At 44.9% G+C, this 15,090-nt stretch overlaps 1 protein-coding gene across 1 annotated transcript in view; it reads right to left on the bottom strand.

Annotated features, from left to right (window-relative positions):
* Positions 1–886: 886 nt before the first annotated feature.
* CFAP58 (cilia and flagella associated protein 58) overlaps positions 887–15,090 on the bottom strand; it is a 938,919-nt gene continuing 924,715 nt past the window's right edge. The window contains exon 18 of the mRNA XM_069611751.1: positions 887–1,441. Within this exon, the coding sequence (XP_069467852.1) occupies positions 1,321–1,441 (121 nt within the window). The 3' untranslated portion in view covers positions 887–1,320. The remainder of the gene's footprint in view (positions 1,442–15,090) is intronic.

Below are 15,090 nucleotides of genomic sequence, written 5' to 3'. Positions count from 1 at the left end.
TGAAGAGGAGGTTGGAGAGGACGTGAAGGGAGTGGTAGAGGAATATGTTTAGGAGAAGGTCAGGCATGCTAATGGAGAAGAAGTGGATGAATGTGTAAAGGAAATTATTAGGAAAGGGTTGGGAAAGAGGAGAAGGGGAGCATCTGGAAAGAGGTGAGAGGCAGTCATCCTAGTGGTGGAAGAGGAAGATGGAAGAGGAGACGAGATAGAGGAGAGGACTTTCAGGAGGAGGGTTAAAAGAGAAGACTATGGGCAAGAGCAGACACACACTTTGAGACAAATGGAGGTGTGAGAGAAGAATGGGTGGATATAGAAGCACATGGTAAGACATCAAGGAAGCGGAAGTTAGAGTGGCAGGTGAGAAGCGAACATGGTATCCCTACATATTATCCTCACCAAAAATATTGCAGTACATATGGTCGTTTGTCTCGCCATAGGCAATATTTTTGAGGTGGATCATTTGTGGGAGCAGGGGTTGCAGGGGTGTCCCCCGCACATTTAAAAATAATGCAGGGGTTGCCTGGGTGTCCCCCGCAGGGCCCGTGGCTCAATATCGACGCAAAAATATGCGATATTATAGTATTGCGATATTTTAGCGGGGAACCGCGAACATGGCGATCATAAAAGGCTCTGTTAGGCACAAGGCTGTTTCAACTTGAGGAGGTGGATGAGGACAGGGTGTGGGGGCCTAGAAGCAGGACTCTAAGACAGGGAGATGGAGGAGGTGTTGGAACCCAACCGGTACAGTAGTTCAGGTGGCCACCCTTCTGGTGGGAGTCATGGGGCTTATCCTAGTATCACCCAGCCCTAACGTCTGTCATTGTCTAGGCCTCCTTTACCAGTTAGCTGTAATAATCCTTAACACAATTGATCACAGTACGCACAATCAGAATTGTTGAGCCATCTTTAATTTTTGAAGGAAATATGCACAAATTCAACTGCGTAGGTCTCAATTTGATAATTTAAATTAGCAGTATATGTTAGTATACTCCACAATGAAGGCTTATGTTGAGTCTGTTATAATAAACTGGAGATTGTAAATAAGACATAAGGCAAAATGTTAAGGTCATGGTTCTTTCCTTCAATGTTTGAACTGCTTAATGTGTAGACATTGTGAAGAAAAGTTTGTTTCCCGTCTTCTTGAAAATGATTCTTTGGAGTTTGGTAAACCACTAATGTTCAATGTCACATTAAATTTAAGTCCCTTTCAAAGTGGTCTTCTTGGAAACACTCAAGAAAGGGTATAGGCAGGTGACAGAAAGTGGAGTAAGGGGAGAATGTGAAAGGCACAAAGTGCAGTATGGTCTTTGATTTAGAGTTTTAGGCCATTATTTTTGTGGGATGCTTCAAAGTGAAGCCACCTCCAGTGAAGCGAGGTGCATCGATGCTCTGTGGCTGAATGTAGGGCTGTCCATTCTCCTGCAAGGCACGCTCCTTTTCCCTGGGAATAAAAGAAGAATTTTTGATGTGATTCTTTAACAATTTTTCACAGCAGCAAAATTTTGCAAAGCTCTTTCCATATTGGGATTGAAAAGGTTTAAAAAAACGTTTAAAACCAGAAACAAGTATGTGCTAAATCCTAAATGCCTGGGAAATATCGGAAAAAAAATATTAAGATCACTCGGCTAGCATTAACTTAAAATAGCTCCAAATAGGAAAACAATGCATGCGATTCACTGTTTTAAAGTTTAATAACTGAGGATTTAATAACCCAAAATATGCTTTGGTGCCCCGTGGGGGATGTCCAGAACCTCAGAGTTAGGCCAGATCTCACTTCCATCATCTCCTTCCGTATAAAAGAAATCCAGAGCAATTCAAAAAATGTGAATACATTTTCATGATGTCTTCAGAAAACACGGATGTATTTCTCCAGAGTAGCTTTCATTATGCAAGGTGAAACACGCCAAATATGTCCAAGAGAAGCTTAGAAATCGACACCAATTGTTTCAGACCAAATCTTAATATATATGCTCCGTCCTGTAATTTCTAGTAAATTATTTTAAAATCATATTCCAATTAACAGTCTTGGTTTTGAAACTGCTTTAACGTTAACCTTAAGGAAATGTCCGACATGTAATACAACAAAACGTATTATGTTTCGTACTCAACACATGATAATTCATTAACATTTGGCCAATTCATTAAACTCTCCAAAATGTCTTCGTTTAGAACAACCACCTTAAGTTTGTAACATTGAGAGGTTTTAGCATCATCGGAAAGCGCTTTATATGAGACTGCCCTTCCTGAGATTTCACTGGCTCAAAACTGGAATAAATTCCTATTTTCAGTGTTTGGCAATGTGCTAAACTTGGGGACATTCGAATAACATGTGATTGACTGCTGTCGTGGTGGGACTCCACTGTATAGATGTCTCCAATCTGCTGGAAACAACCACTGTCATGCTCCTCAACCGTGCAAAGCAGGAAGCCCAGATGGAAAGGACCAGAGGAATTACCCAGAACCATAGTCATTGCTTCTCTAAATCATTTGACCAAACCTTTACATTTGTCCACACATGTCAGTAGCATTGCCAACCAACCCTAGGACATTTGTATTTCTGACAATGGGACAAGAAAAATACCAAATATATGTATGTTTTTGGGAGTTCTAATAGATCTGCATGGAGAGATGAATTTTGTGCAACCACATAAAATGTCCACTCCATGATTAAATGTGAGCCCACATCCTGATAGACAATATGGCCGTAACTGCCCTTGAAGGTTCTGTAAACTGAAAGATTTTCCTGTCTGCATTTTTCAACAACTATTGCTCCGTCGTAGAGCTTCTACACAATACCAAAAAAGCATCTACAAATTTGCCAGATTAACCAAAATTTGTGAGCATCTAATGAGATCTCATTTGCCATCTTGCTGAATGCCAGCGCATCCTCTGCATGAAAAAGAGCCACAGCAGTCATAACTATGAGGAACTGCCATCTGTCAAGGGTGCAAATCCCAGTCTGGCTTTTTTAAAAAATTCTTTTAAATCATAAAATGATGCTGGTAATTCCATCTCTAAAGAGGTAATCTACTGATTCGATTCCCCTTTCACAAACTCCATGCCAAAAGCATAGTATGTATCGATGTGCTGCTGCATCAGTATCCTGGTTTGCAGCACCTGCTCTATCAGTGGCACATAGCAGGTTCACAGGTCACAGCTGCCCATTTGACAGCTGCAGTGATAGCCAAGTCTCTACCAAGCAGGGGCTGCATTTAAGATATGCACCCCTGTACCAAAACTACAATGATCAGAAGTAACCCATGATGGTGGCAGGATCATCTCTAAAATAAAGTTATGCCTGAGTCTAGGCACAGTGCACGGCACTACTTATGATCATGTACCTGATGACATCTGAACTTCAAGATACTGAATAAAGAACTTGAGTAAATTACCTTGCTGCCTCCTGAGTGACCTATCTATGTAACAACCGGTGACTAGCTGGTCTTGGGACGGATCCAGGCAGAGAAGGAAGTGAAAGAAAAGACAGCTACCTTTGTGGGAGAGGATGATATTAGACTGCTGCAGGGAGGCGGGGGGGGTGTGAAGGAAGAAGAAGCTGAATGAGACTGAAGAAAAAGGGAGACCACCGACTGCCCCCCATAGAAATAGAAATGTCCCACCACCCAGGGCAAGAAGTAGGAACTGTACTGGTGGAACAGGCTGCTAGCTGAGGTGAAGACAGAGTGCCTGCATGTACAGCATAGCACCCAATGCAGGAAAGTGACACTGCTTTGGCAAGTAAGGCCTGTGTCTGACATAACGTGGGTGTACAGCATGCTGGCAGGAAGATGGCCTGTGCTGATTCCGGAGTAGACACCCAGGACATGTGCAGAAAATATGTGTACCTCAGGGCTCCCAGCGTACCCCATGTCTCCAGAGTAACTGAAGAAGTGGCTGTAAAGAGCCAAGGTGCTGTGGGAGGAAACCTCCCAGTGATGTGATATGAAAGATGCTGGTGTGTCGAGACTGCAGCCAGAAGACGGCATTGGTACCTGCCGGAGAAGGCCCTCGCAAGGAATGCACTTTGATGGCTGGTGTTGGCTGAGAAAGCACCAGTGTCCTTGTGGGTCCTGAAGTTGAATGGCTGGGTGCTAGTGTAACGGTTGTTGGTTGGAGCTTCACTCTGATCCACGGAAGAGTTGAAAGTGATGATGTCATCCTGGCTAGAGGGGGTGATGGCGATTGCCATGGTATCATGTGCACACTGTAAGCCCCGTGGAGATCGAGGGATTTAGGACTAGAGGACAGGACCACTCGATTCCTTCATTGCATCAACAACCGTTTCAGCTCAGGCGGTGTAGGACGCCTTGTTCGTATAATAGATGACAGGTATTCTCTTCGGTGTGATTCTGTCGCCAGTGTCTTGGATCTGGTGTGCAGCATGGAGATATATTTGCAATCGTGGATGCATAACTGACTTCTTCATGACTACCATTCGGTGTACAGTTCTGCATGTGACTCAGGAAAGTAAAATGCATTTTCGCTCCGTTTTCCCTGGCTATTTTTAGCCTGTCATGAAGTGGACTAATGACTCCCTGGTATGTGCTTGGCGAGCCAAGCATGAAAGGAAAGGCTGAGAGGAAGTCATTTTGATGTGATAAAACAGGATGGTCATGTTTTAGCACATGGATGCTTTATGTTTAATGTGCTCATGCTATTCATGTATTTGAGCTTGGAAATTACATGCAGTGAATTGAGAGATTTGTGTGTGGCATGCTTGAGCAGTGTCACATATGAATGTTAAAGTGAAGTACATTAGCTAATGTAACGTTTTTTAAGGCATTTCAGGTGGAAGTGCTCTAAAGCAACATGGACGTTTTGTCAGGAATCCAGGCAATGCATGGTCTCTCTGGCATCAGTGGCGGAGGCAACATCCTCATGGTGTTTACAGCCCTTCAAGATGGCTGCTGTGTCAGGTCTTTGTATTTTAGCTCGAGAGGCATTTCAGATGCTTTCGAAGATGGCCCCCGGAATTCCTGATGTCACAGAGCCTTCACGCTGAGCTCATTCAGTCAACTCCTAAAAGCTCTGTGTGCATCGCTTCAAAACCTTTCCTGCCACTTGACTATGTTTTGCCTGTTTTTCCTTGTAGCTGTTCCTCCTTTATCCTTGCCTCCTCCGCTTTGCTCGCTGGAAATGCTGTTTTTTCTCCGCTCTGACCCCGGCTACCATGCTCTCCCTGCTTTCTTCCTCACTTACCTTCTAGCTGCCTTCTTGCTTCCCACTGGTTGCTACTTCTGTGATCTGAGCTCCTGAGTCCCCGGCTTGGATCTGACATTGCTTTTCATCATTACCTTATCACCTGTTACTTCCAACGCCATCCGGATTCCTGTACAACGGAAGCTGCCTACTGCACTTCAGGGCTCTGTCAGAGGGTGTCTAACTGTCTACTCCCCGGGGATCTCTTGCTCAAGTGGCCTGCGCCCAGCCAACGCCTTTGGATCCAGACCCTGGAAGTGGACCAGTGCGCGAGGATCATCTGAGTGAGAGATCCAAGGGAGAGGGGGTGAGATACCCAATGGTGATCCGCGTTGTCCCTCCCTTTTCCGCACCTTTACCCCCTCCTATTTTTTAGGATATTCCGATTCCCCTCCCAACCTTTCCTGCACAAACACTGAGCTGAGGGAGAGGCGGTCTGAGAGAAGAAATACTAACACTCAAACATTGCACCGGACATGTTCCATAAGTACGGTCAGGGAATTGACCACAATTACATCCACCCGATACCTATTGACTATCCCCACACGGATAATAGGAGGATCACTGGGACACACTCTGAGCAAGGCAAACCACGAGAAGGAGTAGCTCCTCCGGGGCAGCAGTGAAGCACGTTGAGCAGGATGGCAGGCTGAGAAGCAGAATCAAGGAGTGGAGAAACCTTGGCCGTCACGGCTAACAATCGTTACCTCCAAAGAATTTTGAAGGTTGCACAAGTGACCCTGATGAAAGAGAACCATGAATCCGGTATTGTGCGCGAAAGATAGCAGCAACCCTCCAGGGAGAGCGACCGAGTTGGGGAGGTGAAACAGCAGCTGTGATATCAACCTTGGCTCGTAGATCAAAGACGCAAGCACAGAAACTAGCACAGTCGGTGAGTTAAAGAAAGCCATGAACGGCCGGTCTGTATGGAAGATAAAATGTACAAGCGGCAACAGTATATCACAAGAACGTAGGTTGCACATATACTGAGAAGACGAGAGCGAAAGGAAAATGAGATTAAGCCGCCAAACTATTGCTAAACTGTGAATCGAACAAGTGAGACATGGAGAGATAACAGAGTGGTCCGGCATAGCGAAAGTGCCCAATCAAAGGTTTCTGTTTAAATGTGCATAGTGGTGCAAGCGGAAAGGTAAAAAGCCAAGAAACCCATGAATGACAAATGCATCTGACATTAGGGGAAAAATTAATATGAAAAGTGAATTGTAGTCGAAGTGGTCATGCTGAGGTATTCGTAAAACCCTGTGCACATTCGAAAATCTTCAATGAGAAAAGCGAGCTGTGAGCAATTGTGATTTGGCGGGTTCGATCCCAACCGAGGGAGACCTGTAGCGAACTGTGAGCAATTGTGATTTGGAAGGGGAACCCATAGACCTGGTCCTTTAAGACAAGGTAACAGTATCTAAGATGGATGGGGATGTAGATCTTACTCATACATCAATAATCAGACCGACTCAGGAAGTTTGGCAAAAGTCAAAGCTGTTTTAATTGTAAGTCTTTAAAACATGGAGTACAACGGACTTCAACCGACACCGCACAGAATTGTCTCAACATATTTCCTAAAAAACAGTGCCTTTATACTATTCATTATACGTGATGTCACACTATGTGGCAAATAAGAAAACCTATCAGAGATTGTGGTTGGTCAACGGGGAACATCTACATATACTTTCTATGGGATACAGGAACATGATTAAGCCCATCCCAAGTGCAAGTCATCTTCCGTGTCAGTCTAATACTCGACATACTATTGGCTTCTCACACTATAGGGTTCCTTAATATGTGCCCCTCTATGATTGATTGGCATGCTTGTACCCTTCTGGAATATTCCACTTGCTAGCAGCATGCAAGCTGGTTTCCCAGGTGCCTGTTCATGCCTCCTCACCCAATTAGCCCAACATCCATCATCACTCCTGGGGTCTGCCATTCAATTAACTCCTTTGAACTCGGCATTGCAGAGGCTCACTTTGCCTGAGAATAAAGTGTGGCATGGCCTTATCTTCTGGTCTCAGTGTAGCTCGCCCCAAGTCGATTTTCATCTGACCATGTGACTGGAGACAACTGTTTTGAGCTCTTCGTTGTATTAAATACTATTAAATGAAGAAATCTTGGCACCCTCAGTGATTTTCGTTCCACCTCAAACAGGAACTCAGCTTGCTTCTCCCGTTATTGTATCTTCTTGAGTATATGGCAAGGCTCTTGGCGGCCCCAACTCTTGACACTGGGCCAGGGAAGCCTTTCTCGAATCTTCCTTCGCTGCCAGCTAGCCTATTCTGCTGCGCCACACTTCCATTCATGGGGTACAAGTTTGCTACAGTCTGTCGTGGAACATCCAGATTCTATACATATGTACATTTGCACATTGCCGCAATCTATTCACTACGTAGCCAGCCTTATGATTACTTCATCTACTTGCTTTACTGCGTCTGTACATTTGTAAAATGGTTTTGCATTTTCTTCAGTGCTTCTCCGCACGTGCAATATTTATTTTGCTCCCAAAATGTTGCTCACTTCACTACTTCGTCACCAGCTTCTATAAGATCTATATTCTTACTTCATTTGCATCTCTTCTGGGCGCATCTCCTCTACTTCACGTGACGTCACCAGTCTTTTATTTCATTCATTTTCACACTTTTTCCCGGAATTTCCTTTGGAAGATCATAATTTCTCTGTGGATACATATAGGGTTTTCTCAATGGATACCTTGTTTCAAGGACCTTTTGCGTTATAGGCACCATTATAGGCTTTGCGCATGTTGCAATTTCTGGCTGCCAATATATAGGCAGAATAGGGGCAGAACTTCCGGTAGAGGTACTTGGCTCATCCTCTACACTGGTATGAGCCCAACAGAGGGAGATCTGTAGCGAACTGTGAGAAAGTGTGATTGGAAGGTCTGAGCCCGACAGAGGGAGACCTGTAACGAACTGTAAGAAGGTGTGATTGGAAGGTCCGAACCAGACAGAGGCTTACCTATATGAACTATAAAGCCTGAAGTTTGTGAACTATGAATCCTACAGTCGCATTTAAGGGCTGGCCCTATCACGAGTTGGGCGCTAAATGGGCCGTTTTAGCTCCAGCCTTTCTCTGGAGGTGAAAATCCCCTGTTTTCGGCTGTATTACCGCCGACTGTATTAGCCCGCATAATTAGCACTGAAAATACCCCATTGAATCCATTGGACCCAATGGGGAATGGGGATTTACTGTTAACACCCAACTCGTGATCCGGCGGTAATACAGCCAGACCGGTCGGTGCTAGGGCTATTACAGTCGGCGGTATTACAGCCGGGAATACAGCCCAACTCGTGATGAGGCCCTGTGTGTGACCAAGAGAACTTTTTTCATGAGAGGGCCTGGTCCACGTACTGAGCTGCATCTTTGTGTCTAAAGCCAAAGAGTGTTCTAAGACCCAACTGTGCAACCTTATCCCGTTCTAAAAACATGGGGAATGGAGTTTTGCTCAGTTACCTTGACATATTGTTCTGAACATTTTTCCTTTACATATACAGCTTTCCCTATACACATTTATTGTAGTAGAGTAAGGGCAGGCAATAGGATTTTTAGTATAGGCCATTTTGTTTTGACTGACAAATGACTAGGAATGTGTTTTTTTACTTTGATGGTCGAGAGTACTCCCATCTTTAGCTATAGGGAAAGTTAGGAGTTTTTCAAACCCCCCTTTCAAGTTTCAATAAAGATTTTTGAACTTGCCAATCTTGTGTCTGTGTCTACTTGTGAGACCATGCCTCCCTTACAGCTCCAACTTCATAACAAACATCGCTGGGGTTTTTCCCTTTGGGGTTTTCTCCCCTTTGCCTTAGCCCATAGGGTGCACACTTTTGCTCTGTTGTATAGGGGAAGGTGGATATCTGTTGGGCTTGGTCTCTTGGCATCACTCCAGATAGTATCTAAAAGTCTTTACCAGCTCTCAGGTCAGTTGCATGCTATTGAGTCATTACACTGAGTGCTGAGGTGTTTGTGTAAAAGTGCAGGATGTTAGATATAACATTTTTGATGAATTTGCAGCAGTTAAATTACAAAATGCAACATGGAATTGTATGATTCCGACAGTCAGTATTGATGTACTGTGTGTACTTACTGTTCTCAATGTTAATTGAATATTGTGCCTAGAATTTATTCGAGTTATGGTGAGAATTGTTATGGCTGGTGTGGGTGGGATGCTTCACACAGTGTGGTCATGTGTATTTTGAGGTGTATGATACGTGTTAAGAACATTATGTCAATGTTAAAGGTATTTGTACCGTGCACCGTCACCAACGGAATTGCTCCCCAGGCGCTTAGACGGATCTGCAAACAAGAAGGCGGGGTGTTTTTTATTTTGCATTTTTGAAGCGCTCAGACAGCCCACGGGCATCGAGGCGCTGTTACAGGAATTGTTTGTTTTTTAGTTGCGTAATTGGTTTTTTTTTGTCTTAGTTGCGAATTTATAACGCACTTAAATACCCAGAGGTTTCTAAGCGCGGACCTGGGGATCGAGCTGTGTTGCTTCGTGTCGTCTTGCTTCCAAGCCAAGCACGTTGCCACTGATCAATCCTCTGGGGGTTAGTCAGGTGAGGAGGGAATAGGAAGGTGAGAGAAGTGGTGTGCAGTTGGCAGCTTCAGTTCGGTTTTCACTGTGCACTGACCTTTGGTGTGAATATTGGACCGATGTGAGACCTCGTGTACTGTTGGTGCAGTTTATGTGCTGTTTTTTGTTGCGGTGTGGTGACGTGCGTGCAGTTTGCTGAGCGAGAAGATGGTTGTGTGAATTTTCATGTGAGTTAGGTATGCAGAGATTTGAGCATAGGGTTAGTGGGTTATATATCTTAGTTCTCATGAATCTTGTTCTATATATCCGGTTGTCCTATAGGTGGGCATATTTTTCCACTTTTTTCTTTCTTATCCGTCTAATTGATATGAGACGGTTCGAGCTGTGTTGTTTTCGAACTTTGTGTAATAGGTAGAAGTGTGTCTTGTACCCCACTCTGGTATTGGTGCTGTAAATTAGCAATCCCCCACTCCCTTACTATATATAAAAAATATTTGTACTATAACTTTAAAGTGCAAGTGTTTTCTGGATATCTTTATTTTACATTACCCCTCCTAAGACAAACATGGCTGCTCAGTCACTCCACCAACCTGTCTAGCACAGGCCCACATCAAAAGGTGGGTTACCCAATGCCAAGAGAAGGCTTGTAAAGTCTTGCACCAGTTGGACTCTACGGATTCTTACCTAACAGGCTGTCCTGATTGGACAGCCAAATCCCCCTTTCTGAAAATTGCTGAGAGAGATTGCAGAGGAGTGTGTGCTGGAACTGTATAAAAGGGGAGGCTTCTGGAGTGTAAAGAAAGTCAACCACTGGAAGCTGAAGCAACCGAAGAAGATGACCAGATATGCCTGCAAACCCCTTGCAACACTGTGAAGCGACCCCTGCTGTCCTGACCCCATTTTCTGTGCGACAGAGGAACTTCAAAGAGGATGATGCCTTCCCTTTGACTGGTGGTAACAACCAGACATAAAACGAACTTTGTTTTGATCCATCTCCCGAGGTCCTATGCGCTTCCAGAGCTGAGAAACCACAATACCAGGAGACCTGCTGCCAATTCTGACTGCATCGTCATGGAAAGGTCAAACTCGTCCAAATCTCAGCTGAGACCTCAGGGACACTCCAGAGATCCGATTAACTCACCCAGACCTCCTCAGCAGAGTGTGGGGCTGTGAGAAGCAAAGAGGATTGACCAGGCGAATCGTGTCCTTTGTTGGTGCAGCAGAAAAGGCGCCAGATCCACAGAGTGACCCAAGAAGTTGATGGAAGCCTTGTCAGAGGTCCTCCCTCGAGACTGCTGCTGAGAGATCTTGTCCATTAACCTGCCTTTCATCATCAGACCAAGGAATCCGGAGGTCGGGTCCAACACAGCCACATCGAAGAGAATCCTGTCAGAACATCTTCTTCAAAACTGAGGTGCTGTGGGGGAAAAGGGTATTGCTTACCGTGATCCGTGAAGTCACTCCAGAGCATTGGAGGGCACCCAGAGGTGTCCAGGGTATCACCATTATAGAGTTTAGTATCAAGTGGCAAAAGGCTGTGGCTTGCTGGATTGAGTTAGTATCCAGTGGTAAAGGGCTGCGGCTTGCTGGATTGAGCTAGTTATCACAGAATGGGTAGACTCATTTTTGCATGGATGGGGTTTGGTCACCTGATGAGCATCCAGTGAAAAAGGTTGAGGCTTGCTGGATTTAGAGAGGTTGAGTGTTGACGGGTTTGATTAGTAGGACGCTAGTAGGTTGGGTGAGCCCCGTCTGTGAATGTACATTTTTATATTTAATTTGAAATGATACAGCTTTGTCAGAATATTCCTATTCTAGATTAGCGCTGTAAGTACGCCTCATCTATTGAATGTGACAATTCGTTTTCATCTTCTTTCGCTGCTGCATATTTGGTTTGTTTTGGGGTTGTGTCTGTTGATATGAAAGGGCCTAGTGAGTTTGGCCAACTCACCGGGAAGTGGTTGTAGTAGCGTTGTGTTCCGTGGGGGAACGTCCCAGAGGGTCTGCGCAGAGTGCGTAGTTGTTTTGTCACCTATTGTAAGGGTGAGTGAATGAGTGGAGTGTGGTCGTTGAGTGTGGTGGTGTGTTTGGGGGTCCAGTGTTCGGTTGGTTGCCACATATCCTTGAATTGGTTGTTGGGAAGTTAGTTTGTTTTCTTGTTTGGTGTGGAAGGCTTGTTCACAGTGCCCTCTCTGGGGTAGTCAGTGCTCATGGGTGGCAGCCTTGAGGCTCATCTGTGGTAGGGGTGAGCAGAAGGAGTATTGTGTAGTTTGGTGGTCCCGGATTTTGTGATGGTATAGTTGTGCCCAATTAGGGGTAGGTTGTGCTCAAAGATGGCGGCCTTGAGGCTCATCTGTGACAGGGGTGAGCAGAAGGAGTTAAGTTTCTGCGCTGGTGGTAGCTATGTGGTGTGTGCTCTACCACCGGTTTATCAGTTATGACTGATTGGACAACTATATTTCAGCTTTTACCAAGCAGATGAAGTGTGAGTGTGTATCCCTATGTAAGTGTATCAGCCAGTTGATTGGTGTTGGTCAGTAGTTGTTGCCTGCGAGGATGGATGGTTTTTGAGCTGTGCGGGCAGTGTTCATGTTTCAAGTATGGAAGGAAAGGAGGTGTTAGGGTCTGCCTTTCCTGCTGTTTACTGTTGTGCCCCTGTCTCCCTGCATGTCTGACTGAGTGAGGTAATCTGTGGAATGTTTGGATGAGTGCTGGAATGCTGTGGTATGATTGAGGTCCTGAGTGTTCCACCTGAAGAATGGGGAATGATGTAGCCTGGGTGGTGGGAGCCAGCGGACTCCCCCTCCTGAGCTCCCATATATCAGTAATGAATGTACCCGATGACATCTGAATGTGAGGATCCTGAATAAAGAAGATTGATTAACTTACCTTGCTGCCTCCTGAGTGACTTGCCAACATAACAACCACCTCATCCCAATTGATATTGCACATATGTCAGATCCTGTGAGTCAGCTCTGCAGTGGAAGGTGATGTGTATTCTGGTCAGCGGGATGTAGCCTGTCAAATGGCAGGATGGCAACGTGGAGCGGTGGGCCTCCTCTTTGATTTCTTTGTGAGGGCAGGTAACACCCTCTGCCTCAGACAGCCACACAACAGGCAGCTGTCCTGGGTCCGGGCATCAAAGTAGCGTTCTTAGTGAGAGGGGAAGGAAGCGTGATTATGATAAGCAGGAGTGCTCTGTCAATGGACCGAGACTCCCAACATTTTGTTTTTCTCTGTCTCTCTTTTTGTCTCTTGCTCTGTCTCTTTCCTTCCCTCCCACTTCCTCTTGAGCAAAGAACTTTGGGTGTGACATCAGAAGGCAAGTTCCACTCCGTTCAAGAGCAGAGATTGGACCACTAAGGCAAACTAGTGTTAGTCCAATACCCTTGATGCTTGTGCCTTTAAAAGAAGGTGTCTTTCACTGCTTTAACAGAATCTCTCAGATCCTCTCAGATCTGTTAAGGCTGCAGATTCACACTGAAAAACTCACTGGGCTTCCATTGGTAAAGATGCCCTCAGCCTGAGGTGAAAAAGCCATCCAAGGCAGAAGAAAGATCTGTCCCCTACCCACTCCGAGGCCACTTTGAGAATGACCACTGTTGTGGATCAGGACCTACCACTCTACACCAGAATCTCCTAGAGGTGGGGGAGCAGACCCTGAATAGAATGAACCTTTCATCAAGTTCTCCTGAGTGGGTCTCGCAGCAACTTCGAACTTGATAGCACTTAAAACCAGCTCAACGCTGCATTGTGCCGTAGCCAAAGCTCATCACTTGCTAGTCCCGAAGTGACTGCTCGATGCCTGAATGGATCACTGGTGAGTCACACGCTGACTCTGACTGGGAGGTGCAACCACAGCTCGACCCAACTAGCTGTTGAACCAGCACCTCATCGGCCTGCACATTGACGAATCCAAGATAGCCACTTTGATGACCAAATTCCGTCGACTCGAACCACTGGAGCGCCATTCATTGATCCTTCCATCACATCTTTTCTATTCTTCCTTTGGGGTGGGTTTTGTATGGTAATTCTCTATTCGTGCTATTGAAGATGGTGTGTTTAATTAAAGTGTGTATTTTTTTTATAAAACCTTGATTGGACATTCCCTTTATTTTGGACTGTGATACTGTGTTTGCGTCACTATCGGTTCACCTTCACACCCCTCTTGAGAGTATAGCCTTCCCTCGCCCCACGTTACCCAAAAGGTGAAGGAGGTATATCTCTTGGTTGTCCCTGTTTTTCCTTCATGATTGCATTGTGTTTTGGTTTGTAGAAGTGTGAGGGCTGAGTGGGCCATTTTACCCATACTCATCCTGTGGAGCCGAATCCAAATTGTCACAGTAACCATCTGAAGACAAAGCACTAAAATGTTTTCATTACTCCTCTAATAAACTTGATCATTTTGTACCGATCAGCAAAGACGTCATTGAATGGATAGGAAATCTGAACCTGAGCAGATGTGTTAGTTTATTGTTTGCAGAGACACTACGGCCTCTTCCTGCAAAAGGAAATGTTGAATTAGGAATACACATTCACTTGCTTCAATTTAGGATGAGTGCCACAACTGCCAATACCAGCAACAACCTGAACTTGAGAATATGAAAATATGCATACCCAAGTCTATTTACACCATCCATGTAACTTCCTGTTGTCAAAGTCAACATTTTAGGTCTGTCCTTTTTTGTCTATATGTTTGGACCCATTAAATGAAGGGGAGGTTGATACTTTCCCTTGTCTTTTTCAGGGATTTAGAAACTGCAGACAGTAAACCCCTTATGATCATTGTTTTAAAGTGTCCTTTAAATAGTATATTTATCCTGCATTTTTTTGTAATCTTTTGCAAAACATTTCCTAAAGATTGGTGTTTCCAGTAGATGGGGATTGAAGATCATTTGGGGGGAAACTAATGAAAGGCAGAGAGTATCCCTTCTGTATAGTCCGCAGGACCCATATATAACCATCCCACTGTAGGATGGACCCCCCAAACACCACCACAATGGGGTTAAACAAGATGAAGGAAAATGAAAGCCACTAGCAATGGTAACCACATTTTTAGGAAACACTGGGCACCATTGCAAGTTTGCCAATAAATTAGTGGTAATCCGCAGAATTACTCCCAAATTCAGTTACCATTACCAAACGATCATGAGTGGTGGTACGGCAATTTAGATCCCCATTTTATTTTTGGCAGATTTACTGCAAGCAGTAGTACTGTGTTGTAAATCCACAGAGTTGTGGTGGTACGGTGGAAGATTCACCTCCAGATTTTTGCTGGAGGGACAATGTCAACCTTACCTTATAACTGAGAGTATGGCAGTGTGTTA

The sequence above is a fragment of the Ambystoma mexicanum genome, chromosome 8, assembly GCF_040938575.1.
Source record: "Ambystoma mexicanum isolate Mex_15411 chromosome 8, UKY_AmexF1_1, whole genome shotgun sequence".
Lineage (NCBI taxonomy): Eukaryota > Metazoa > Chordata > Amphibia > Caudata > Ambystomatidae > Ambystoma > Ambystoma mexicanum.
This window is presented reverse-complemented; position numbering and strand designations above follow the sequence as displayed.